This window comes from Pollachius pollachius, assembly GCF_949987615.1.
Source record: "Pollachius pollachius genome assembly, chromosome: 19".
NCBI lineage: Eukaryota > Metazoa > Chordata > Actinopteri > Gadiformes > Gadidae > Pollachius > Pollachius pollachius.
This window is the reverse complement of record NC_136952.1, coordinates 9,479,504-9,507,192: the sequence shown is the minus strand read 5'-3', so window position 1 is coordinate 9,507,192 and position 27,689 is coordinate 9,479,504. Positions and strand designations below refer to the sequence as shown.

The 27,689-nt window shown below is 45.9% G+C and overlaps 1 protein-coding gene across 4 annotated transcripts; it reads left to right on the top strand.

Annotated features, from left to right (window-relative positions):
• Nucleotides 1–2: 2 nt before the first annotated feature.
• pax2b (paired box 2b) lies at nucleotides 3–27,689 on the top strand (the record flags this gene model as incomplete). Of its 4 annotated transcripts, none has more annotated exons than XM_079756479.1 (10): nucleotides 3–51; nucleotides 1,330–1,495; nucleotides 2,145–2,342; nucleotides 6,849–6,928; nucleotides 7,158–7,277; nucleotides 14,851–15,026; nucleotides 17,956–18,073; nucleotides 25,277–25,378; nucleotides 27,148–27,234; nucleotides 27,549–27,625. In XM_079756479.1, 10 exons carry the CDS (start codon nucleotides 9–11, stop codon nucleotides 27,623–27,625), a joined length of 1,167 nt encoding a protein of 388 aa, XP_079612605.1. The 4 variants fall into 4 exon arrangements, with proteins under 4 accessions (XP_079612605.1, XP_079612604.1, XP_079612602.1 ...); XM_079756478.1 differs by having other exon boundaries at nucleotides 9–51; nucleotides 27,568–27,689; XM_079756476.1 differs by having other exon boundaries at nucleotides 9–51; nucleotides 14,764–15,026; nucleotides 27,568–27,689.

Genomic DNA, 27,689 nt, shown 5'->3' with positions numbered 1-27,689 from the left:
GCTATCCAATGGATATTCACTGCAAAGGAGACCCCTTCTCTGCGATGCACTGTAAGTAGAAATGACCTGATCTGAGATGGTGCTGTTTGCATGCGGAGGAGAGTAGAGAAGATTCTGCATGATCGAAGGCCTTTGATGGGAAAGAGACTTTTCTTTTTTTAATTCATGTTTACTTTGATAGGAGTCTAACTGAACTCAGCTTCAAAACGTAAGCATTACAGATGTGGGAATGGAGGAGTGAGTATGATCTGGGAATCATACTAGCCATCACTCATTTGATTTGGCTATTTCAGTAATTGCAATTCTGCTGCCTTCAAGGAATTAGTTAATCGACCGTAAAAGGCAGAGATTTAACAGATGCAAACTTACAGCAAACTAGGGTAAACAAACCAACGAATATGCTTAGAGTTGAATGTAATTAGACCAGGAAACGTTGTGTTCCCCTTACTGGGATTTTCTTTAATAAAATAAAATAAATAGTAATAAAAGTAACTTACATTTAACTAATGTCAAAAAGGCATCAAGCATTAGTAGCCTAATATTATGATACCAGTCCTACATTTATTATTCATTATTCTAATAATAGGTAGCCTACCAACACACGTGGCTCCTCTAACTAAATACACCTGCCAGAAGTGGACTGTATTTTGTTCACTAGTAATTTAGTGACTCTTTAAATAATTCATAGCTTCTTCGTTTACCATATAATATGTAATATGAGAAATCAAAGCTCATTTAATTATTTAGCCTCCAAGGAAAATGAAAGAGCTTGCAATTGAGTAGCCCACATGAGCTGCGGACGTGCTAAGATAATGTAACCTCCATGTTTTCAATAAGAAGGTAAGCTGAGAGACGTGAGGTCATTATTTATAATAATAATATGGCCTAATATCAGTCAGGAAAATTTGACTCTTGATTTTTATGCGCCAGCATAATGAATATAATTTAAAAACACAATATTAGGCCTGGATTATATATGTCAAGTCTATGCAAGCATTAATAGTCAAAGATAATATAACCTATATATATTAACGTGTAGGACTGTGCAATGCATTGCTTTACCATTATAAATAGGCCTTTTGGTTTTGTTTCTTACCACGTTTGAATATTAATTTCTAGAAACATAGCGAGGCCTGGCGCACACAAACCCGGGCACGGAAACTGTGGAGAAAGCAGTAATCCTGTCCATGAAATAAAACATCGAACCCAAACTAAAACGAACCACCAACTCGATCTCGACGAGATAAATGTTCGCTCCACGCGTAAACACAGGCTTTGCGTAATGTTAGGTTCTGGTGTCTTTTTTTGGTGCTGTTGTGTCCCACGTAGGGCACGGGGGGGTGAACCAGCTGGGCGGGGTGTTTGTGAACGGAAGACCCCTGCCAGACGTGGTGAGGCAGAGGATCGTGGAGCTGGCCCACCAAGGTGTGCGTCCCTGCGACATCTCCAGACAGCTGCGGGTCAGCCACGGTTGTGTCAGCAAGATACTGGGCAGGTAAGAGAGTGGAACTGGGATCCCAGGCGCAATGCATCCCCCCCTTTGAAACCCCACGGTGTCCAATTCGATTGGATGCAGGCTTGTAGAATGCATGCAATGCATATGAGGCGATTGCTCGAACTGTTGTTGTTTTTTTAATGAGAGAAAGGGACCGTTGTTGGGGAAATGTTTGGAGTTGCATACATTGCTACCAAAATAGTATCACGAATATCATCAATAACTGTAATTGAAAATGATGAGCTACGGAAGTAGGCCTATATTCTGGTGTTGTTCATTTAATGAGCATGTGTTCCTCCGAATAATTTAAATGAAGGGGACCTGTAGGCCTAATTATTCGCGGTGTCCTACATATATATATAATAACTAGGAGGCAGATTTAGGAATATCGGTGGATAATGCAGCCTATTTGGAAACCATTTGAAGGCTGGAAGGTAGTCTGACTCAGGCAGGGATCCGGATCATGGTCGTCATAGGCCAATATTAATGGAACAAATGCAAAGAATGGCGTGATTCAAATCTACATCATTACAATTCTACATTATTTCCTTTAGGCTTGGATAATTTTACTAATCATAACATTTTCTATATAATCATTTTGTGGCTTTTATTTTTTTATTTATTTTAATAATTGTATTATTATTTCCAGATATTACGAGACTGGCAGCATAAAACCAGGAGTGATCGGGGGGTCGAAGCCCAAAGTGGCCACGCCAAAGGTTGTGGATAAAATAGCCGACTACAAAAGACAGAACCCCACCATGTTTGCGTGGGAGATAAGAGACAGACTCTTAGCAGAGGGCATCTGTGACAACGACACCGTCCCGAGCGTGTCGTCCATAAACAGGTAATAACCATTTAATCAACTGCATTCATCAGCCGGGGGGATTGGAAGGAGAATGAAAGCTTTATTCTTATTTTGGATGGTAAAAAGGGTATTGTAGAAATATTTTTCGATTTTGTTTTGGTCTTGTATAGGCATATCCCTGCATAAAATATATATATATATATGCTTATGTAGGAGTCTACTAACCGTTGTATCCTAAAAATAACTAGAACTAACTAGAACTAAGCCTATAGGGCTTAGAGCAGACCTGTGATTGTTCCATGTTGGGTCGTGTAGCTAAAACAAAATAACCGGAATTATCGCTGCACAAATGTAGAAAGGTCTCGAGGAAAGTGCAAAATACAGCAGCGTATTGTTTGACCAACTTCTCGCGATAGTGGTCTCAGAGGGGTATTTCAATCTTCCACACCGGGCTCCCTCAACAATCAGCATTTCATCCAGACTGAGGGAATCTGTCTGGATGAAAATCCATCAATATTTGGTGACCGTATCCCGTGATACTATAAAACAGGGCAATTTGGTTTTGCACATCTAATGTGTGTGTGGCGAAGCAAGGTTTATTTTTTTTGTTGGCATTAACCCGAAAACGGTTTAATGTTACCTTGATATGCAATTAATTCAAGTGTTTGTTTCTTTCGCAAATCAACGTTTTAATTCTATACCAGCACCAATAATGGTCCACTTAGCTATAACCTTGTTTTTTGCCAACGTTTTGTTGTTTTTTGCAAAGGTTATTGATTTTAATTTAATTAAGATATTGCTGGCTGCATTGTTTATTCATTGTTACTATTGTTTTTTTTTTACATTTACATTTGGCATAGCCCTAGATGAGGCTTTGTAGTATTTCCCAGCACATTTGCTATTATTTATTGAAGTTTACGTTTAAAATAAAGACAATTTGAACTTGGGACCCCATAGGCCTTGGTCAGGCTCGAGACCACATTTCTTACCCGCTGAAAAAAAACACCCAACATCTCCCCCATTAGTGCTAATTCCTAATAGTTCAACACAATATGATCCGGGAAGAGTGCTAAAGCCAGACTGTATAAAATCAGAGGGCGAACAACCGACCGACCCCAGCAGCCACCCCCTACTCCCCCCACCACCCCTCTGAACTTGGCCCCTCCCGCTTCCCCCCACCAGAGATCTCGCGCGGTGAACTTTGGTTAAGAGGCAGTGTTCCATAGAGCCAGCATCAGCATTACGTTTTAATGAGTTGATGTGAGAGCGCGGACAGCCTCGCACAAGACATCTTTTAAATAGAGAAAGGCTGAAGAAAATTCATTTCATGGTTCGTGGTCGCTTAAAAAGGCCCATTTAGGGGAGCTCAGACACATGTATGTGATAAATTCAGAATGTACATTAATATCATTCAAAGGCTCCTATGAAGTTTTTCAATTCTAATTAAAGATCAGTGTGTTTGACTGAGGGCACTTATGTGTCTTTATTTATGTAGAAAATTAAATTGTGACTACAAAGAAATGTTATTCTATTAAGAAAATATGAGAATTACTTTGAATCATTATTCCTGCATAATGTATTTTTCATTCAGAAACCATTTTAGAAAATTGTAAAGATTAAATGCAGGACTGACTCACGCACGCGCACACACACGCACATTCACTGACACATTCACTGACACACCACCACAAGCGCACGCACACACACACACACACACACACACACACACACACACACACACACACACACACAGAAACCGGCACTAAAAACAACACACACACACACACATACACAGAAACCGGCACTAAAAACAACACACACACGCGCGCGCACACACACACACACACACACACACACATAAACCGGCACTTAAAACAACACACACACACACACACACACACACAGGGATTCATACATTAATTTATGTCTTACACAAAAAACATTAAGCTTTACTGAAACATATGAAATGTATACTATTATTTCAGCATTTGAAATGTCTTACTGCTGGTCATTCAATCCACTCATATTTAGTTATATTCATGAAAGAACCTGTTAGAATCCACCAGGTTGTTTATTTTTCGGTTCACAGCAACAACAACAACAACTTAATTAATAACTATGTAACAACAACATCGCATTCACTCCACAGTCCAGTGGGTTTCATGTCTGGTGGGGTAACATAGACGAGAGGCAGGCGAGGTGTGACTGTGTGTGAGCGATCGTGCATGCGTGCATACGTGTGTGTGTGTGTGTGTGTGTGTGTGTGTGTGTGTGTGTGTGTGTGTGTGTGTGTGTGTGTGTGTGTGTGTGTGTGTGTGGGTGGGCGGGGGGGGCGGGTATTCCCCCAGTAAAAGACAATTTATATAAAAAATATATAAATAAAAGGAGGGGAGGCAAGCCTTTCCAGATGAGTGGGTATGACGGGGGGGGGGGGGGGGGGGGCGCCAGTCGCCGTGGCAGCCGGTGTGACCTCAAGGCGGCAGAGTGGACAATGGAGGATGTTCTATTTAAACACTCCTTCGTCAGCCTTGTGCATGATAAAAACGGCACAGTGATACTACTAGTGCTGCTGCTGTAGTGAACAGCCACTGGTCCCGCCGTTTCTGTGTATTCCTTAAGAAATTAAAGAATAAAATAATCTATTCATATGATTGTGAAATGCTACATGTAAGGGTAGATTTACAAAATAAAATAAAAAGCTTTTAGATGCTAAAGTTTGATAGCATTGATTCATGGGTGAAGCCGTTTTGATGTTTCTGGGGGGGTTGTCGTATAAGTCATTAATGCATTTTTCCAAAACGCTTATTCAATATCAGGAACACTTTGGGTTTTCGGGGTCGAAGAGACTGTTGCGTACGAATGTAAATCATCAACATTGTCCTTGGAAAGAATATTGTAGTTGTTGTTGTGTCGTAGCCGTTCGGCCCCCCAGGAGGGTTTTGACAGTGTTGAATACCTTCCCTCCAGCCCCCCCCCCCCATTACACCTGCATCCCAATATCAATATCTAGATGGTCCGATGCGGCCCTGATAAACACTAAAACGTTTTAATAGGAACACAAACCTCAAAACAGGAATGCAGAGGTTCACCGACAAAGGATCATTTTGTTATGATGAGTCCTTTAATAATGAATTGTTTTGATAATTGATGCCAGAAAATAGCAAAAAAATCATTCGTCATGTTGATGTGTTGAAAACAAGAAGGAGCAACCAAGTATAAACAGATAGGAGTATAATGGCCAGAGGTAAAAGCAAAGCGACCAATCAGCCCTTCTCTCTCTAGAACCCCTCCCCAAAACCTTCCCCACCCAGAACCATCTAAACCCTGCCTAATACAGGATGAACAGTTTCAAAGTTCACAAATTATTGTGACAGCTCTCTCTCTCTCTCTCTCTCTCTCTCTCTCTCTCTCATCTCTCTCTCTCTCATCTCTCTCTCTCTCTCTCTCTCTCTCTCTCTTCTCTCTCTCTCTCTCTTCTCTCTCTCCTCTCTCTCTTCTCTCTCTCTCTCTCTCGCTCTCTCTCTCTCTCCATGTGCCATTCAGATTAAAGGAATCTAATGCTGGCGTAAGCTTGTGCAAGGCAATAAGGAACTATTGCTTTCCTGTCACATGTAATTTATAGCTTTCTATTTGCATCTGTTTGCCCGTGTGACTAATCCCCAACTTTTTCCTCCCCTAGCGCCGATCGATACACCCTCATCCGCACATTGGCACCTGGGGGTGGGGATGGGTGGGGGTGGTTGTGTGTGTGTGTGTGTGTGTGTGTGTGTGTGTGGGGGGGGTGGTGCTGTCAGTTTACAGAGATGTGTGATCTGGGGAGCCATGTGCAGGGATAGTGGTCTGTGATGCTCCCCTGCCCTCCCCCCTTCTCCCACCTAATCCTCTGCCTATCTATAGTGCGGGAGAGGAGAAGGGAGAAAGTGGGAGAGAAGGAAAGGGAGAGTCTCAGGGAGGGAGAAAAGGAGGAAAGGCAGAGAGAGAGAAGGGAAGGGAGAGAGGGACAGAAGGAGAAGGAAGATAGAAGGAGAGAAGGAAATGGAAAGATGGGGTAGACGACAAGAGAGATTGAAAAGGGAGAAAGAGGGATAAAATGGGGAGAGAGAGAGAGAGAAAGGGAAGAGAGGAAGGGAAAAAGGAGAATGGAGAGCGAGAGAGAGAGAGTGGTAGAGAAGGGGAGAGAGTAAGTTAAGGAGGGGAATGAAGAGAGAGGGAGCTGATTAGTAGGGTCCAGGTAGAGGCAGTGAAGCTAATCATTGAGGTGAATTGATGTGATTTCATGCTTTGTTTGCAAGATCACCCGGACCAAAAGGGCAATGGAGACTTTTCTCTATATTTCACCTTGAACCTATATAAAAATAAACAACACTCAGTAGAATGTGAAATCATCATCTTTGAGGAAATGTATTTCAATCTATGCTAAAGGTCGGACAGAATTTAAGGAATGGCAAGGAATTGCAAACATGGAACCAGAAATTGTAATTGCAACCTTTTTGTATGGTTGTCAAAGGACTAAAAAGACGTTTGCCGTTTGTCCTTGCCCTGCAGGATCATCAGAACAAAAGTCCAGCAGCCCTTCCATCCTTCTCCTGATGGAACATCGCTCTCAACGCCCGGCCACACCATCGGTAAAGCGCATCACTCCATTTAAAGGCCATTCTAACAACAACCCGCAGAGAGCAAGCCGTTGCTCTTCAATGCAAAGCAATGTAGCCTGCAACGTCGCCTGTGATGTAACCTGCAACGTAACCTGCAATGTAGCCTGCAAAGTGGCCTGTGACGGAGCCGTATGCGCCCCGCATTTAGCTATAAGCTGGAGCCCTAACGATAGCTTCATGTGTGTTTCATCTGCCTCAGTACCAAGCACAGTGTCTCCACCAGTAACTACCGCCTCCAACGACCCTGTCGGCTCCTACTCCATCAACGGCATTCTGGGAATTCCACGATCAAACGGCGAGAAGAGGAAAAGAGACGAAGGTGAGAGAGAATTCTGTAAGGAAATTTTTCTTTTTGACTTCATTTCATCTTAATGCTACAAAGGCAACAAGCACAATGCAATACATATTGTGAAGAGGCTAGCACCATTGTGACAGCAATTCTGTAAAGGAGGCCTGTGCCTTTAAATAGGCTCTTACCAACACACATCTCCAACAAGCAAAGGCATTATATAAAAATGTGCAAAGTTGCAAGTGTGTCAATCTGACAAGGATGCCTGCTTGATTTGAAGACACAGCCTCCACTGTTGTCTCCTGCGATTAATCTTTATGGGCGTGATTAAGAGGCCTCAGATAATTACATGTCAAGATGATGTAGCCAGCCACCTAGGTCAGGGCAGAGGCACCCATCTCCCCGGGAAAGAGCTTTTCAACAAAACTGTCTCCACTTGCCGCTGCTAGTGCTGCTGCTGCTGCCGGAGTCGTAGGTTAGTGGCGAGAGTAGTGCCTGAGGTGATATAGATTATTGGCTCTGTAAGCAATGGGCTTGCTTAATGTCACCACATAAGCAGCCTGATGAGAATAGCTTAGCAGATGCAGTCGCTACCCGGAGAATTAAAGACGCATTTCGCCGTACGGGTGAGTGGTTGGGGGGTGGGTGTTGATGTGGCTCCCAAAAGGGGGGGGGGTGTATATATACAGTATATCAAACAAGGTCGGGTGGGGGGGGGGGGGGGGGGGGGGGGGGGGGGAGGAGACAGTAGATTTATTTCTGCAGTGTTTCGGACCGGGGAAGCTAATCAGAGCACGCGGCGGTTTACATAGCGTTTTTCTTTGTTCTGGCATTTGAGCGAGGCGCAGGGGTTTTCGCGAGATATTGAGTGGAATCGATGTTTTATGTGTTGAGAGGGGGAGGGGGGGGGGGGAGAGGAGGCGGGAAGGGAAGGAGCGCGGGATGACTAATGACCTGTCAGAGGTAGATTTCCTGGCAAAGATATAAAAAAAACAGCATGACGTGGACATGGCAAATGACATAATCAAGTCCCTCCTTCCCTCTCTCACCCGCTTCGATCCCCCACCACCACCTCCTCCTCCTCCTCCTCCTCCTCCTCCTCCAACTCCTCCTCCTCCCCCTCCTATAAGAGATGCCATTGTGAGGGCAACGGGCTGCAAACGTCTGGTGTCTCTGAGAGTTCATTTACAGTCTTTGCAGAGGACGTGGCGTATTAGCCTGCATGTAATGTCTAGTCACCCAGTGATAGAATGCACACATTTCTATGCAGATTGCTACTGAAGGGCAAAGAGGTATTAAAGGGCAGGCGGGGAGGAGTGAGGTGTGTGCCATGTGTGTGTGTGTGTGTGCCATGTGTGTGTGTGTGTGTGTGTGTGTCTGTGTGTGAAGACGACAGCCCCCATGTTTCTACGGCTGTTCAGACTCAAGTCATCCCCCTGATGTGCTGCCATTTCTGTGATTTAGGACCTCGGCCAGCGCTGCGATGGAAGGGAAGAAGTGCGTGTGTGTGTGGTTTTGCGTGTGTTTGGTTGTGTGTGTGTGTGTGTGTGTGTGTGTGTTTGTGGGGGGGGGGGATGTTTGTGTTCACGTGTGTGGGCATGCATGTGTAAACATACATGTGAGTGTCTTCATGCGGAAAGATTTGCATACATGTCTGTTTGTTCTATTGTGTGTGTGTGTGTGTGTGTGTGTGTGTGTGTGTGTGTGTGTGTGTGTGTGTGTGTGTGTGTGTGTGTGTGTGTGCGCTTATGTTTATGTGTGTGTGTGTGTGTGGGCGTGTGCCCAAACATACATGCATGTACACAAATGATGTTTGTGTGCGAGTGCACTGTGAGTGTATGCGTTGCAGCGGTGTGTGTATGCGTCATTGCGGTGTAGCAGGGGAGTGACCGGGTTGGGGGAGGCGGTGTGTGGTTCTTATATACTCTCACTGCCTCTGTAGCCAGTCGGAGCCCACCTAGAAACACAGTGTCAGGGACACTCTATCTTTCCCAAACATAAACCCCATGCCTCCACACACACACACACAAACACACACACACTCCCACGCACACACACACACAAACACCCACACACACACGCACACACACACACATACTCATGTATCATCAAAACAGTGCTTCAAAAACAATGTCTTGCCCGGGGCCACAGTTTGTAAGAATAGTATATTACATACTACGGTACCCTCCAGATAGCATTGTCGTCTTGCTGTCTACTGTTTTAAAGCGCACCTAACCCAACCCCAGACAGAATGTCTCTCTGTCCTCACTGAATGATGTGCAGGGATGTCTCAGAATATCCCCTCTGCACATACGCATGCGTTCCTTCAACCCTACACTACTCTTTTATCTTATCAATCGAGATCACCCGCTACGATCGGTTCGCCTATTGTCCATCATTAGCTCTTAGCGAGGATCATTATTTACATCCGTCCATTGCACGCCTCATCCATTTGATTCCACAAATCCCTCTGAGGTTTGCTCTACGCAGACTGCAGCATGTTTACCAATCATAACACTGTATTGTTTTCTGCTTGGCCCAGTAGGCAGTGTAAGGCATCGCATTGTAAGGCAGTGTATATTCCAGTTAATGCTTGCATTCAATTTCTCCCCACCGCACACACACAGGCACGCACACACACATGCACATACACGCATAAGCGCAAAAACACACAAATACCCAGTAGCGATTGAATGCCTGAGCCCTATTTAACTTGGTAAGCCCCATGATGATTATGGCACAGGCAGTCATTATCAGCGGCTGGAAACAGGAGCAAAAATGGAGTCCGGGAAAATAGAATGGAGAGGAGGGTTGAGGAGAGTGTGGGTGAGGCCGGTGGTGGTATGGGGTGAACGGGAGCACATTACCGGCCCCCGAGTATTTGTTTTAGGGCAGTGCCGTGGCATTCTGCCCAGTGTGGGGGGAGGGGGCAGGTGACAGCCATCCTAAGTTTCCCCAAGTCTGCGTTGCCCTTAAAGGAAAAAGTCGCCAGCATTACAGGAGGGGGTGTACAGATAATGTGGTGTGACACTCGCTGTGTACACCCAGGTCTCCTCCAGAGCCGCTTCGGGGACACAGGTGTCATAGGACCAATTAATCTGCTATTGCACGTGTTGTCGCAAATTAAAAGTAGCATGTTACACTTGGCAGCGACCGTCGCTGATGGAGGAGTTGGTGGGGCGTTGGGACCCCTGTAGATTGTGTGTGTGTGTGTGTGTGTGTGTGTGTGTGTGTGTGTGTGTGTGTGTGTGTGTGTGTGTGTGTGTGTGTGTGTGTGTGTGTGTGTGTGTGTGTGTCTCTCTCCCTCTCTCTCTCTCCCTCTCTCTCTCTCTCGCTTCTGTGAACATGGCTGTCCCGTGAAGTGACATATGTATGAGAATTTGCAATTCTGCGGGGAAAAGCTATTACCTCACAGATGAACATCCAAGTACACCCCCCCCCCCCCCCCCCCCATCCCCATACACCCCCGACCCACCCACACACACACACACACACACACACACACCCACACACGCACGCACACATACACTCCACCCCACTCTACCCCGCTCCACCCCGCTCCAGCCCACCGCACCATCACCACCACCTAGCCCGGCTCTGACCTGACCATCCATCCTGCTGTCGGCCAGCCCTCCACCCACCACCAGTCCCTGCTCACTAGGGTCTGGCCTAGGCCCCTCGTCCTTGTTATTACTGGTCCTTGATATTAGGTTATGCTAGCATGCTCCGTCTTTCAAAGTTGTATCCCACATCCTTTTGGTCTGAACAACCACCCCCCCACCACCACCACCTTAGTGGGTGGCTGGATCGATTTTAGGGGATTCTTAAAAAAAGAGTTTCAAAAGTATCCAGTCGGCCTTCACTTCTTTTTGATTCATGAGCGAGAGGGTGGTGCCTCAATAGGGCGATCATCACATATTCCTGTAAAAACCCCAAACAAGTAAAAGAAATTCAAGCCAGTTGCAGTGACAGGATGGATGCGGTGCTCTGCTCCAGTAGCTGTTGAATTAATTATACCTCCCTCTCCGAGCGTGTCTGTGTGAGCAGGGAACAGCGAGCACTGGGATGAGTGATGGGGAAACGCAGACTCCTCGCCTTACCCCCGTGTCCCGGCATCTGTCGGGGCAGGAGGGAGAGGGAAAACAGGGAGTTCCCCTTCCCAACCTGATGTCAGACGTGGCGACACGACCCGTCGCGGCGCTAAATTAGATTAATAAAGACTTCTCAAGAAGCCCCGGAAAAACACAGCACAGGAAATTAACGGCCTACAGTTTGTTGTGCGATTGCGCCACTTATTACGTACTGATCGCATTTCCCACCACTCCCCCCACACGCACACACTTTGCCTGTAATTACAGATCTCTTTCCCCGGGAACTTATTCTTGTGTCGGAGGAGTCGAGCGAGTGTACAGCAGCTTGTGACATCGAATCCGCAGGACTTGGGTTTGCTTTGCGTAGATCCTGATTGGAGCGAAGAAACCCATCTGAGTCCTTCTCAGTCGAAGAGCAAATGAGTGTTCCCTGATTTAATTTGGCAACACGCATATGGAACTGACTAACTGTAGCACGGTGCAGAGTTTGTGTTTCGACGTAAAGGCATGCGGGTATATCCGAGGGAAAGCAGTGAATGTATGTTGACATGTTATTGAAAGGCCGGGATAAGCCCATTCAGGTGAGAGGATCCTTTTAACGACCCTGAGGTTTCAGCCCAGCCCCCTGCGCCTCAGATAAATCAGAGGATTTAATTTGCCCAATGTAATTCTGTGTAAACAATCACAGGGTGTTTGTATGTGATCATCGGTATTCAAGGAGTGCGTTCCGATACATCTCCCAGACTTCTGATCCGATATTTTTCCTTCCACAACACCGACCATCTCTTGTTCTGTCTTCAGATCTCCGCCGATTGGGGTGATTTTTGGTAATCATCCTTTGATCGTCCCCCTGTCCCCCACCCACTACTAGGGGTCGTGACCCCCGGTTGCCAAACCCACAGAGAGACGGCCGGTTATCTTGATGCACCGGAGCCGGCTCCCTCATTAACTAGGTGTTAATACAGTCCCACGTCAAGACCAATACGCTCCAGTCAGCCGCAATGATCAATATCCTGAGCGGAGCCTTCCCCCTCCCCCGATAAACGGCTCAAAACAACACAAACACCGGGGCAGCTCCCGGAAGGTCAGAGATAACTTACTACTGTTGCACGATGGGGCAATTAAAGGGGAGGAATTAAAGGGACAGATCAAAAGGGATCCGAGCGGTCAGGATAGCGACGCTTACATAGTAAGTAGAGCGGCAGATTAGCTGTGCGCACACCTTTTCCTTTTGTACTCGCGGTGTAATTGAATATGCTAAAGCACATTAGGGATGCATAAAATAGATTCATGTCAGTCGACCGAGCGCGATTAAATGTTGACAGTAAGGTTCTAAATGTCACGGGTCCTTCATCAGCGCAATATGGACAGTGACACAAATTTCATGAGCGCAATATATGATAATAATAATAATAGGGGGTTAAAACATAGAACAGACCTTCCAGTGAACAAACGGAACAGCTGGGAGCAGTCTCCTTAATCCGGGTCTGTAGGTTGGCCTGGGATGTGTGTGTGTGTGCGTGCGCCTGTGTGTACGTGTGTATGTGTGTGTGTGTGTGTATGTGTGGGATGTGTATTCCGCAGTGTGTAAATGACAAATGTGGCGGCATCGATTATGCTCCCCACTCAGGCCGGGGCTGATGGAAAGGAATTGATGAGTGTGTTTGCGTTTGGTAAAACACCACCGCCGACAACACCATCAACAACAACAACAAATTGAGCTTGATAAACCGACAACGTGGTGGAATGCGGGCATCTGTCGAGGCCTTCCACCAGGGAAAGAATCGCAAAGTCGTCGTTTGCTTTCCGATTTTGTTGTCGTCCCTTTTGTCCAGCTCGACACAGCGGTTTTAGTCTTTTAGCAATAGCACGGCTGTAAAATAGATACGACCACGTCGTCATAGCTGACCCCTTGACGCCCCCCTAGTGTATCATCACGATCCCAAGAACACAAGAACACATACATGCCGACACTTAACATGTTCACACAAACACACGCACGCACACACACACACACACACCACTCCATCCAGAGTGGCCTTCATAACAGCGTGAAACTCTTTATAAGAATCAGGTTTCACACGATGGCTCCCCAGGCTGGGAAAAATAAAAGAAGATGAATAATAAGGTCAAGCGGTTAGACGATAGACCAGCGGCCATAACTATAACAGAGACACAATTGATCAATTGAATTCCACGCATGAAGGGGAATGAAAAATAAATAAATAAATACGAAAGAAAGAAAAACAAAACAAACATGGGATTAAGTGGAGCATTATACACACAATGAGTTGAGGCATGATTTTCATTTCAAGTTCATTCCAGCTCGCTCTCACTGGCGCCCAGATCAGGCAATCAATAAGAGGCCATTGCATATCATACATCACCCACGCTCCCAGCCCTGCACAGAACATAATCTGCCGCAAATTTAGAATGACAGATTTGTACTGGAGCCCAAGTGTCATGGGGGGTTGGGGGAGGGGGGGGGCTTGAGGGAGAGGTGGGGAGAGCGAAGGCAGGACAACAGCCAGGACTAGGGGGTGGGGGAGGAGGGGTGGAGGGGTGAAGGGGTGGAGGTTGAAGGGAAGGGTGGGGTGAGGTGTTGGGTGAGGTTTAGGTGGAGGCACCGAGGTGAGGGGAGGGGGGTCTCTGCTGCACACGCTGGTGGCTGGCCCGGGCACCGGGGCGTCTCTCCCCCTCTCATTAATCAGACAGGGTTATTGGGTCGCCCGGTCCTCTGTGGTTGTTTGTAAACGTGAGTGTTTGCGAGATGTGTCTGTGCTCAGTGAGAACTAGAAGCAGCGGTACAGGGTTTAAAAGAGGCTCTACGAAAAAGGGGCATTTTACTCATTTTAGGCGGATGCAGAAATACATATGTGGTGTAGTCACAGCAGTCTGCGGCTTTCGTTTGTCAACCCCGTGAGCGGCCACCAGTGCATGCGTTTCAAAGCAATGCTAATCCATCAATTACCGAGGGGGTCTTCTGGATAGGATGGTGTTGATACTGTAGGGGGTAGCCGGCTCTCCGGCAATTAAGTTAAAAAATAAAAACAATTGCGAGCAGCACTGTAGGCAGTGGCTCAGCATAGCCCTTAAGACATGGTGGAAGAACTGTCTCTTGAAGGAGCCTGCACATACACAAACACACACATACACTGGCACACACTCTGACATACAGAGTGTGTCGGACATACTAACATGCATGCATGTACACATGCTGCCACACACGGACACATAAACACTGACACATAGACATGCATGCATACACACACTGACACACACACACACACACAACCACACTGACAAACACATGAATTAATACACTCACGCTGACACCACACACACACACACACACACACACACAGATCCTAAAGTGAACAGACCATGAAAAGGGGGTGACATCAATAATGACACAAATCTTGCAGACCAAAAAAACAACAAACAACAACAAAAGACAACAAGTGCCCAGCTTGCAGGGTCAGCATCTCGATTGTTGCTCTCTCTCCTTGTAGATGGTTCAGATGGTTCAGGCCCAAACAGTGATTCTCAGGGTAGTGTGGAGAGTTTACGGAAACACCTCAGGGCCGATGCCTTCACGCAGCAGCAGCTGGAAGCGTTGGACCGGGTGTTTGAGCGGCCGTCGTACCCGGATGTCTTCTCCACGCCGGAACATATCAAACCCGAACAGGTCAGTACCGCCACCGCGTCGCTCCCACCTTTGTTTTTTCTGTTCTGCTGGGGAGTTTGGTTTTGTTGTTTATTTTTTTGCTTGTGTGTTTTGCTTGCTTGCCTTCATTTCTTTGATTATGCATGTTCAGATTTGATTTATTTTATTTTAGAGGTGTAAAATTGACAGCTAAAGTCCTGAGACGGCCAAGCAGTAATTCCTGTTGGATTATGAAAGCAGCATGTAAAATGCTGGAGGGATCTGCTGGAAAACTCCCACATGGTATTGATTTTGTGATGAAAAACGCAGGCCTTGGATTGCCTATAATAGAGAATAACAATAAGGCAACGGGAAATTAATCGATAACCCAGATTCTTCATTATTTTGTTCAAGTCACTGACTGCATTTTGTTTTCTTGTTGTCTTGCTATTGGGAATCTGCACAGAATATATATTTATATATAATTATATATAAATATATATACATAACTATATATAACTATAACTATATATATTTATATAGAGAGAGATTTACCTCACACATATTTCTTTAAAGCTTTCATTTCTCACGTGTTACAAGGCAAAGAATCACTGCTACAATCCATCATCATTTAAAATAATGAAAATAATTAATATGCATTCGGTGTAAATCCGCTACCCCACAAAAAGCCATAAACCATGTAACATATAAGAATACACATATATACTTAAGATATATATACTTATATATATGTATGCATACATATAAACATATATACATATATATATATATATATATATTAATATATGTATATTATGTATTTATATATTTATAAATATATGCATATACTGTGATATACATACATATATATATATATCACTTTCTGTTAAAAGCACTGGGATTATTGCAATGGATAACCCTTATTTACTTTCATCATACTCTTAAACAACAAGGGACTTCATTAATTTCTACCATGGACCTACAAGTCAGACCCATAAAGCAAAGGCAATCGCCTAATTGAGTTCATTTTAATTTCTCTCCAATCGGGGCGAATTACGCAGGTGATAAATCAGTGGGACAGCCCTCACCTCCAGAAGAGGGCCTAATTTGCAGCTAATTACAAAACTGATTTCTACTGGAAGATCAATACTAAAGCGAATTGGAAATGACTTGCAATCACAAAGAGCATCAGGGAGCGTATTATAGGCAAAGGGGGGGAAAAAGGGGAGGAATGAATAAAAATAGCCGCCAAGTCGAAGGAAGGGACGAGAAAAAACGGCGCCCTAGAACAGTCTAGAAAAATCAGCTTTAATTTGAGACGATATTAATCAGGGTTCTTTCCTTTCCCTTTTTTTTCACTTTAAGTCCAACCCCCCTTTCGAGAAAAATGTGTCCCTATTAGCCAGTGTCTGGGCTCGGTAGCAGGGCATTAAAAAGCCATTCTGGAGTAGCAAAAAAACAAAAGAATGCAGTCACTCCTCCCACACTTCTGCTAGCCATGTGGTCATCCTTTTCAAATCTATTTTTTTCTTTTCATCCCCCCCTGCTGCTGCCCTTTATCTGCATAATAAAACGGCCGTTGTGCGAGCCAGGTCCCCGGAGAATAGAGGAAAACATCCGACAATGTGCCGGCTAACAGTTGTAGCAGACAATTAGAGTTTATCTGTGATAGAGGCAGACAAGGCTTGGGGTCGCAGGCGTGTCCCCTTGTGGGAGCAGCAGATACACCCCCCCACACCCCCACACATACACACGCACACACACACACACACACACACACACACACACACACACACACACACACACACACACACACACACACACACACACACACACACACACACACACACACACACACACACACACACACACACACAAACTGGGGCTTTGGACAAAAACTTGGTCCGGACACTGAACCTCCGGAAGTGGCATCTAATTACACCGTGAAAACTTGTGACATCTGCTATGACTTCAGCTTCAGCCGAATTAACAGAAGTTGCGCGGTGGTCACGTAAAAAACAATCTCTAAGTTGAGATAGCCGGAAACAGACAAATAAAAACTAAAGGAAGGGTTTAACCTCACTCGATTGAAGCGCAGCAACAATTATTCCTTGAGGGTGATGGGCAATTTACCCATTCACACCATGTGTAGTAAAAAGCAAAGGAAATTTGTTTTGAGGATAGGGGCTGCAAATTAAAAGCTTAAATAGTGCATGGTGTTGCTGAAACAGGGCCACATGGTGTCTGCAACAAAGCACAAGTGCTTCCTCCCTTGGCTGATCAGGGGTAAGGGGCTGCAGCCAAGCACAAAGAGCCAGCTGACGCCGTGGCTCCCTTTCTCTCATCTCAAAGTCCCACTTCCTCCCAGACAATACCAAAATACATTCATGATATGCTTGAACTGTCTCCCAGAGCTTAACGCACACACACACACACACACATACAGACGCAAACACACACTCATCCGTGCGCACACATACATACACACAGATATGCATACCGGTGCGCACAAACACACACACTCGTGCGCTCACGCATGCATGCACACTCATACGCACACATGCACACACACACACCGTACAAATACACCGTACAAATGCATGCATACATACAAACACAAACCCACACATGCAGTCCCCTACACAAACACACACACATGCAGGGACACCCACGTACACACCCAGGCATACACATGCACAAAGGCCCACACACACACACCCACAAGCACCCACACGCACATACGTGCCTATGCTAGGGGTGTTAGCGCGGAAGTACACTGATAAACAGGCACACAAACCAAACCAACAAAGACACACACAAACGCACATGCATACCACACACAATACAGTCACACAGAAGTATACCCACGTAGGCCAACGGGGGCCGCGTTTCCTGGGGAGGGGGGTGGAGAGGATTTCCATCTAGGTATTGTTTGGTTGTGTAATGACGACCACGTCCTCTTTTTTCCCAGGCTAATGAGTACTCGCTGCCTGCCCTGAATACCGGCGGCATGGACGAAGTCAAGCCCAGTTTATCCTCCAGCGCCAACCCAGACCTGGGCCCCAGCGTGTCGCAAAACTACCCTGTAGGTAAGATCAACATGCTGGTGGTAGAGATTAGGGCCCCCGCCAAGTACACTGGGGGCAGCTTTCACCCTCTGTTTGTTTCTTAGAGCGACAACAACAACGAAGTATGTAACACATGAAAAATGAAAAAAAAAACGAGAATAAATTCATGCTGTTAAATTCTTTTGACCTGGCGTCCACAATTGCACAAATTGAAAAAAAAATAAAAGCCAACCGGCAAAATCCAAACAAAAAAAAGTAAGTGTGAAGACTTTTTTGATCACGGGCGAGCTTAATAGGTGGTACGTCATTTTGATGGAAAGAGAAAGTGATTTTAGACATCCGAAGTAATGCATCGTATGGTTTTATTGCTGATCAAGCAGGGCAGTGGAGGGAAGTGTGTTTGTGTGGGCCATATATGTCTGTGTGTGTGTGTGCGTGTGTACGTGTGGGTGTGTACTTGTGCTTGGCTGTATGTTTCTATGTATGTGTGTGTGTGTGTGTGTGTGTGTGTGTGTGTGTGTTGTGGGTGTGTGTGTGTGTGTGTGAGAGAGAGAGTGTGAGCGTGTGCGTGCGGGTATGTATCTATGCATTTCTATGTGTGCGTGTGTGTGTGTGCGCGTAAGTATGTATGTATGTATGTAGTGTTATAGGTTATGTGCAATAGGGTGGGGTGGTGGTGGTGTTGGTGGTGGTGGTGGTCAGTCAGGGCAGGACAAGGACCTTTGACGTCAGCTCGCAGGAACTATATCGGTGGAACAAGGGAAGGTCTTGTCAGGCGACAAGAGTAACTGCGTTATTTGTTTCTCGCTTTTTTCCGTGCCGCTCCACTCTTGCGTGGCCTTTGTGATCTGTTCGCTGAAGGTCTTGTCAGACCTACTGCCTGTGTTTGTGTTTGAAAGAGAAACCTGTGTTGAGGCAGGAAAACGTTTAAACGCGTAGGCAGGTGTGACGCCCAGACGCAAGTTCATTCATTTACTTCTCATTGCACTGCTCTCTCTTTATCCCTTCTGCTCTCTCTTCTCCCTCTTTCTTGTCTTTCCTTGTGGCATCTCTCTTTCGGTTACAGTAAATGGCCGCCTGGCTAATTGAAACACTGTTCCACAGTTCCCGTGTTATAAGTGGAAAAAAAGAAGGGGATAAGTTTACCAAAAGTTTATGATGACTGTCACGGGGGGGGGGGGGGGGGGGGGGGGAAGGTGGCTGTTAATAAAATTCACACAATTATGCAGCTGCCATTAAAGGCAAGGACTTGTATGTGGGGGAGGACAGAGTGATTGAAAATTGCAGCAACCCCCTCCCCTACACCACTCCACACACACACACACACACACACACACCCCACCCCGTTGCTCGCCCATGATAGCCGGAGCCAGTCTTATGAGAACACAGAACAGGCTCCTTACTTATTAATATGTGGGAGGTAGATTTCCCCTTAAGGGGGGCCTTGTGAGAAAGCTGTGCGTGTGTCTGTGTGCGGGCGCGCCCGTGCGTGCCTGTGTGTGCGCTTGTCCTTTGCGCCCTGATGGTCCTATGTAAGCAGGTTTAATGCTATGAACGCACACGTTTGCAGGTTCGTCCGTATCCACATGGGAGGCCCTCATTGGCTACACGTCCCTTCGTTAAGGACATCATTATTATTGTTTTAAAACTCAAACTGATATTTTCTCTCATTGAAAATAATATACATCATGACGAGATAACATAGTTGTAAAAAAGTTTGGGCAAAACTTCCCCAGTGCTCTGATTGCAGCGAAAAAGGGACAGAACTCACTTCCTATCTCACCCTGGTTTTATGCTGGTACAGTCTACTTGAAACAGAGGCACGCAGTGTTCCAGAGGTCATACTGGGAGAACAAGCACAGCTCTGACTTCCTGTTGGTAATTAGTATTTGCTTAGTGTTGGGTCCCCTTGGTTTTCCCCTCAGTGGTTCCATGGATAAATGTTGAAATTCAGGTGTGTGGTCTCTCTCTAATGGCTGAGCATTACAGTTGACTTATCTGCGATAAGCCTTGCAGAGGAATTTTAAGCCCCCTTCCAAAAAAAAAAAGCTAGTAAATTATCTACAGCATTTAGGCTCGGATCCAATTTCAAATTAATTGTGTCTTTACGAGGGGGGGGGGGGGGGGGGTGTACTGCAGATTATGTTCATCCTTAAAAAAATGCTTTCTAACACCAATTAAAATGCCTGCAGTTATTGATCTTGTTGATTTTGTGTCCTGGAATTTGCATAATCTATTAGAAATGAATGATTCATGAAGTGCTCATTGCCAGAGATCAGGATTCACAGGGAACTGTGAGGCTTGAGAGATAGACATCTTTTGTGTCCTCTGCTTATCCTATTAGGGCTTGAGAAGTACCGGCAGGCCGGGCTCCAATAAGAAAGGGATTTAAAAAGGCATTGTGCACATCATCGAAATTCAGAGGCAAGAAGCCACTTCCATTAAAGCATTTTCTCTCTTTTCTCTCTCTCTCGCTCTGTCTCTCTCTCTCCCTCTCCTGCACATTAATGCAGTATTACCTACTAAATAGTCCCTATTACCCCATAAAAACACCAAAGGGTTTCCGTGAATATGGGCACAGGACAATTGCATATTGTGAGGTAATTTCTATTGTTGATATGGGAAGTAATTTCTTTGATGAATTCCCTTCGAGCAATGGATTTCCATTCGTGGTGGGGGGGAGGGGTGCTTCTTATTCTTGTTTCGTTGAAACTGCTTAAAATTCATACGGTGTGAGTCTTCGGGTGGAATTTATGAATAGTTCAAGAAGAACTTCATGTGTATTTTGAGCAATAAAATGCAGAGAGGGCTTCGATACCGGGGTCGAAACTCCGGGCTCCCGTATCGCTTGGGTTTCTGTATTTCCAGAAACGACTCAAGCCCACCCTAAGTCCTGTTGGCATTTCTGTCTCTCGCCCATCGCTGAGCACTGTGGGGGTCAGGTCCTCTGAGGATTCAGTAGAAGTTTTACACATATCCATGGACTGACTGTAATGTACCACTTCGTGACGTATTCCCCGCTGGGCCTATTAACCAGACTCTCCAAGGACTTCCAAATCCCTGCGTCAATGACACTTTTCCTTTTCCTATCTCTTCCTTTTTTACAAGGTCCTTAAGAAGGTGCTTCTGGTCACTTCACTTCGGTCCATGTGCGTCCCTCCTCAGGGGATGTGAGCCGTCATACACAGGCGTTTGGAAAACCCTACAGTCAATTAAGCGTTGTAGCAGCAGCAGTGTAGTAGTAGTAGGTAGAGAGTGAGCGATCTCTGTGTGAACAAGACAGACCCACCCTTGTCCGGTGAACAGCGAGCAAGGATCAGACAGCGAGCCTGCCTTCAGTGATGTGTGGCCTAATGACAAAACCACTTGTCTCGAACCCCGCTGGGGGAACTTGGCTTAGGGGTCGGGGCTCTGAAATTAATGCTTAATTTCGCCTTGCCCAAAAAAAAAAAGAAGCAAACTAACCTTTGAGCACACATTTGATAATGAATGACTTTCAGTCGTTGTTTAGGGAATTAAAGCAATTTGGCTCTCCAAACATTCTTTACTTTAGTTGTAATTAATTAGGGGTGCCGAGATTTCGGGCGAGTGATAAATCGCTCGGTTCCGCGCATAGCCTAGAAATTTGAGGTCGGAGATTTTTTTCCGTCGTTTGTTGTTGTAGCAAACATGAAGGTGTCCCCGTCATGGTAAATTTAATACTCTTGCAAGCAAAAGAGTCGTTCGCAAATGACTTTGGCTCTGTGCCAAATAAAAAAGAAGGTCACCCGGATATTTTTGTTCAGTTTTTCAGTTGGTGGTTTTATTTTTTTGGAGGGAAAACCAAACTGATGTAATTGCAAGCAATCGTATATATCATGTGGTCCATGTTCCTGTCATGTTGGAATCGGTTAAGATAAAACACATGGTGTGCTGTACTGTGCATCTCAACTTAGCTTCTTCATTATTTGCCACTTTAAATAGGATCCAAATGGCAATGATCGCTTTAGGGTCTTCATGCCTACTTAGTAAGCATTCTAAACATGTCTTTACCCAACTGTTTCTATGACTTCCCACTGCACAAAGAGTTTCAGATGAATAATCTAACTCAATGTTTCCTATAGAATTCAATACCTCAATTCAATCAGGCGATATTGTACCCGTGGCTCAATAGAGCCGGTTAAGAGACACTTATCGAATTAAGACAAGAAATCAACAGTCCTTTGTAACAGCCAAACCAGGGAAGGGAAAAAGAGGAGAGGAAAATAAATAGCTTGATTTGCTGGCACTCCATCTAAGGGGACCATCAATAGAAACAGTCGGTTTGAAGTAGCCCATCTTTTAATGAGAAACTAGCGCGGCGGCTCTGTTATAAAACAACATTGCTTGGAAGCAAATAATGAGGCTATCATTGCTGTACAGAGGGTTTTCTCCACTGGTGCCTCGTTGAAAGAGGCTTTAAAAGGGGGGGACATTAACAGGAGTTTACGCAATCTGGGCCAACAGCATTCTGGAATATATTTACAAAAAAAAAACGGGGGCCCTCCCATTCAGTGGAATAACTCTGAAGTACTTAGAGGCGTTGTGTGTGCTCACATACATAACGGTGCTTGTGTTTCGCAGTGATTTAGAATAGAAGAAATGTCTTGTAATATCCATGGGTCAAACAGTGCTACAGTTTAGTTTTCGCTTTAAAAAAATACCTATTATGCCCTTAGGTCACCAAAACTAAGTGAAAGTGATAATGACGTTGTGACTGTGACTGTATTTGACATATTTCCACCATTACACTTGTTCAAAGTTTCAATGCAAGGCTGAATATCATGTCTAGATGAGTTTAGTTTTAAATGTGTATTGGTATGGAAAGTTTCGCTCGCCACTGGCTTTTTACTTTGAGGGGATTAAAAAGATTTAGTGTCACACTTCAGGATGCCAATTACACTGTAACTCCTTTACCGTTGAGGAATAACAATTGTCGACGTGAATGTTGTTGACTAATACAGAAAAGAATAAACAATTAGATGTACCCATGTATGCACACACAAACACACACACACACACACACACACACAACACACAACACACACACACCTGCTATTCCCACCCCATAGTGCACTGGCTTGTGTCTGACTAATTCTTATTAAAATTTGGAAGGTCCTTCTTTGCTCGCCTCTCTAAAGCTCTTAATTATCTTAAAACTTTCAGTCTAAACACTTTTAATGACACAGCTTCGCTCTGATTCCTTGACATAAATCTTGCGTTAGAGAGCAACGGCTGGGTTATTAAATGTCCCATTTATAATTCCATATGTCATCTTATTTTGAGATGAATACAAATGATGGCTATTTAGTAAGTCGTTTTTTCATCCAATAATACAGTAAATCCATGTGTGTTTGTCTGCGTGAGTCTGTGTGCCTGTGTGTGCATGAGTGTGCGTGTGCACATGTACATGTGTGTGTGAGTCTGTGTGTGTGTGTGTGTGTGTTTGACTGTGTGTTAGCGCACACGTCTGCACAGCACACACAACAAACCCATACCTAAGTGTGCCCAGTGTTCCTCATGCTGCGTGTATGTGTGTGTGTTTGTGTGTGTGTGTGTGTGTTTCTCCTCCACTCTGGCAGAGGCCTTCATCCCTCCACCACCCTCCTCATCGTGTATTACACAGGAGCCGTACGAGGCTTCCATGGCTCCCTTCACCCCCATCTCCTCCTCCTCCTTCTCCTCCTACACCACCTCCACCTCCTCCTCCTCCTCCTCCTCCTCCTACCCGTCCTCACTGGCCTGCCTGGGCCTCGCCGACCACCAGCACGGCCACCCTGCCGCCCTCTCACTGGAGGCCCCGGCCCATTCATTCCCGGGCCCCCGACCCCCCCGCAACACCCAGTATGCTCACCAAGCTATACTAGCAGGTACCTCACTGATCCCACCGTCCATCCCTCCATCACTAACCCCACTCATCCCCTCCCCCGCTCATCCTACTAACACGCGAGTGGTCCACGGGCCGACACGAAGGACCACTTACAATGCGATTGATTTAAGTCTGTGATTCAGAGATGAAGTTGTTTCATTTCTAAGCATATTTGTATTATACGTTCTTAGAACCAATGACGGGATTTTTTTTTAGACATGAACACGCTGTTGTAGGACTTTGATTTTGCCCAATATCCCCCTTTTACATGTGTCCAGACATCACTGTCACATGTAAATACAAACAACCCAGGTACTAAAGGTCCCAAGTAACCTAGATACGTGTTCCACCTGCTGCTGACTACAACTGACCAACTCTGGCCAACCAATTGTTGAACTTGTTCAAGGAGCGCAGCGTTGGCAACGAGAGCGGACTCTCGCCTGATTCCTCGAGAACACAGATACTGTATTATGTAGCTCTGCGGACACAGGCTAGTCACAAGGCCTCCTCATTAGAGAGCCGTCGAGAGCAGGGAGGGGGGGGGTTGCCCTCTGAGACGGCCCTCGCTAGCTCTCTCTGACAATGTCGCTGGGGCCTCTATCTGCCACAGAGGGCCCGCAACGTATCCCCCACCCCCTCTAACGTCCACTAGACACTCTCTCACTAGAAAAGAGAGAGAGAGAGGGACAATCAGACGTCAGCGTCAATTAAAGGAGTTGAATGTGGAGGGAACGTACGCCTTTGAGCCGAGGGGGGCTCTGTGAAGGGAGGCCAGCGCCACGCATGGTCGTTACTGGCCCGGCTCAGACCCGGCTAATGGATAGAAGAGGAGGAGGAGGATGAGGAGGAGGAAGAGGATGCTTATGGCGTGTAGCAAGGGGAGGCTATATTTAGATGGGATTAAATAGAAATCTATAGTGTGGTGGGTCTCTCGTGGCGTATATAGGTGGACGAGCGGATTGCTTTGTTTGTTCTCCACACAGTGGCCCAATCGAGTGGCGATCTCGATCGATGTTTGAAAGGCGTAGATGGAGCAGTCTTGTTTGTAGTTTGTGGAGGCGCAGAGAGAAAAGTGTGTGTTGGACACACAGGACTGTTGGTGGTGGCGCTCTGTTCCGTGTCTGACGGAAACGTATAGGAAAAACGCTATGCCTGGAAGTCTAACCCTGGATTATTTGCTGTTCGTGGACAGCACTGTGTCACGTTGTGTCGTCAAACGCGGTGACACCGGCGACCCAGCTGTCATGTCTAACGATTAAGGAGGTGTGTGTCATTTTGATCTAGCGCCCCAAATGGAAAAATGAATAATGTGTTTTTGTTTTCCTCTCCCCGCGCAGGTCGGGACATGGCCAACACCACCTTACCCGGGTACCCCCCCCACGTACCACCTACAGGCCAGGGCAGCTATCCAACCTCCACCCTCGCTGGAATGGTTCCTGGTAAGCCCGAGCACTGCTCATTGGCTCATATCGCATTAGGCCACGTTTAACAGATGGAACTGTCCTCTGTGCAAACAAATGAAACAGATGAGAAGCGCACACGGGGAAACGTGTAGAAAAAAAACACAACTTAGAAAAAAAGGAAAAACGCCACCAAATTGCCACCAGGAAATGCAATGAATATTGACCTGTGGGGCTAACAGACGCACACATTCCTCCATCGCCTCTCCCTCTGTGTGTGTGATTGGATTAGACAGGCTGAATAAATGATCCGATGCCGGGGAAGAGGACAGTGGCTCTCACCACCACCGGTCCTGTCCCCCCCCCCCCCCCCCCCCCCCCCCCCCCATCCCCCCCTTCCCTCCCTCATACCCTGATTCGGCTCATTATCTGCCTTGCGTTGTCCGTTCTCATTCGGGGCCGTCAATAAAACCGTGGTCCCCGGTCTCTCTCCCCACCCCCCCTCCCTCCCTCCCTCTCTCCTCCATTCCCCTGCCTCCGTGCTTCCTATCCCCCCAGCCCACCCCACACTACTTAACCTGCAGTTCAGGTTCACAGCAAACAGTTGAGGGTCAAAGAGCGGCAGCGGCCGCAGGGAGGGGGGTGTCGTCGTGTCGGCAGCACGGGGTCCCGGTGAATATTGAAATGACCGTCTCTCAGAGGCAGGTCCCGGATCGGGTTTCACCAGCGAGACGTGGGGCAGGGGGGGGGCTGGGGGGGAAACACCCGCTTGGTGCTACTGGGTTTCCCTTGTTCACCGGCGGCATCACCATCACATAGGCTCAACAGCGGCGGCACAGCTGTGCTATTGAATGGCGGGTTTTAGCTTTGAGGTGATTAACCCACGCGGAGAAGGGAAGCAGATCAGGTGTACAGCTGTGTAAGCGAATCATTGGCTAATCACACACCAGGCATCAAACGGGGGTAGAAGGGGAAGTGAAGAGGGGTGGGGGGGTCTCCTTGTTACTTATGAACGAAGAGCCACCAGATTGCTCCTCCAGGTGGTTTCAACCCGTTTTTTTCGGTCGTTATGTTGTGTTTTTATGTTCATCACTCTCCCTTTTCTGGAGTGATGTGGTTATTTAACTGTCTTATCTGACACTGTTTCCCCCAAACAGTGAAGAGCCTTAATCCAACACAGTGGTGTTTGGGTGTTTAGACGATCCATTCATCCACCTCTCTGCAACTTCTCTGAGATTTAGAGACAGGCCATAACAGCAGTAAATTAAAGCCATTTCTCAAACGCTCTTTTGAATCAAGCCTTTTATGGTCTCATAAAAGGAGGAAACACAGTGAACCAACAGCAATGCACACGGACATGCCCTTAGCCACTCGCACTGCAATGAATTTCCTCTTTTCGCCAAACGTTAGAGCCCTAACAGTAAAGGTGCTACGACAGAAGATGTTAAAAGCTGTCCAAGAAGGGGCTGCAAGATTTATGGCGCCATTTCAAAATTTTAGGCATGCAGTCATTTATTACCACTAGGTATTTATTAGAATAGTATGGAACAGACTTGAGTATGAAGAATGGGCAGATATCCACAAATGGGAAAGCTGCCTTTACCGTCACATCCCGCATTGTTCAGTGTCGCATAACTTAAGTGAAATGAAAAAGAAATAAATTACTTGGTTGACTGGCCCCACATATAGATGGCTATCATTTCCCTCTCAAATTGCATCCTGTTTGAATGATGAGAAACGGCAGCATGTGAGAAGGTAATGGTTTTGACGTATTGAAATGCTAATTGATTTGTTGTTTTGTTTTTCAGGGAGCGAGTTTTCGGGAAACCCCTACTCTCATCCACAGTACACAAGTTACAATGAGGCATGGCGATTCAGCAACCCAGCACTACTAAGTGAGTACAGGTTTACATTGGCGTCATTTTTGGAACAGTATCCTAATGTTAATGTTTTGATAATAATAATTATTATTATTTGTATTATTATTAAAGCATTAATGATATAAGGATACTGTTCCAAAAGTGTAATCATTATTATTATAACAATAATAGCAATCGTAACAATACTAAAATAATACTATAAATAATTGTAACATAATTAAATTTTTTGATAAACTATTGGCTGAAGGAGGTTGACTCTGTCGGTGTGTAACAAAGAAATGGCAGTTAATATTGTTGTTCAAATGGCTCGTTCTTCTGTTAACTTCCAGGTTCCCCTTATTATTATAGTGCCGCATCGAGAGGCTCCGCCCCTCCCACTGCTGCCACTGCCTATGACCGTCACTAGTTACCATGGAAACCAAATCAACCTTCAGGACCATGGGCTCGGCCTCCGTATTGCCCCGGTGTGA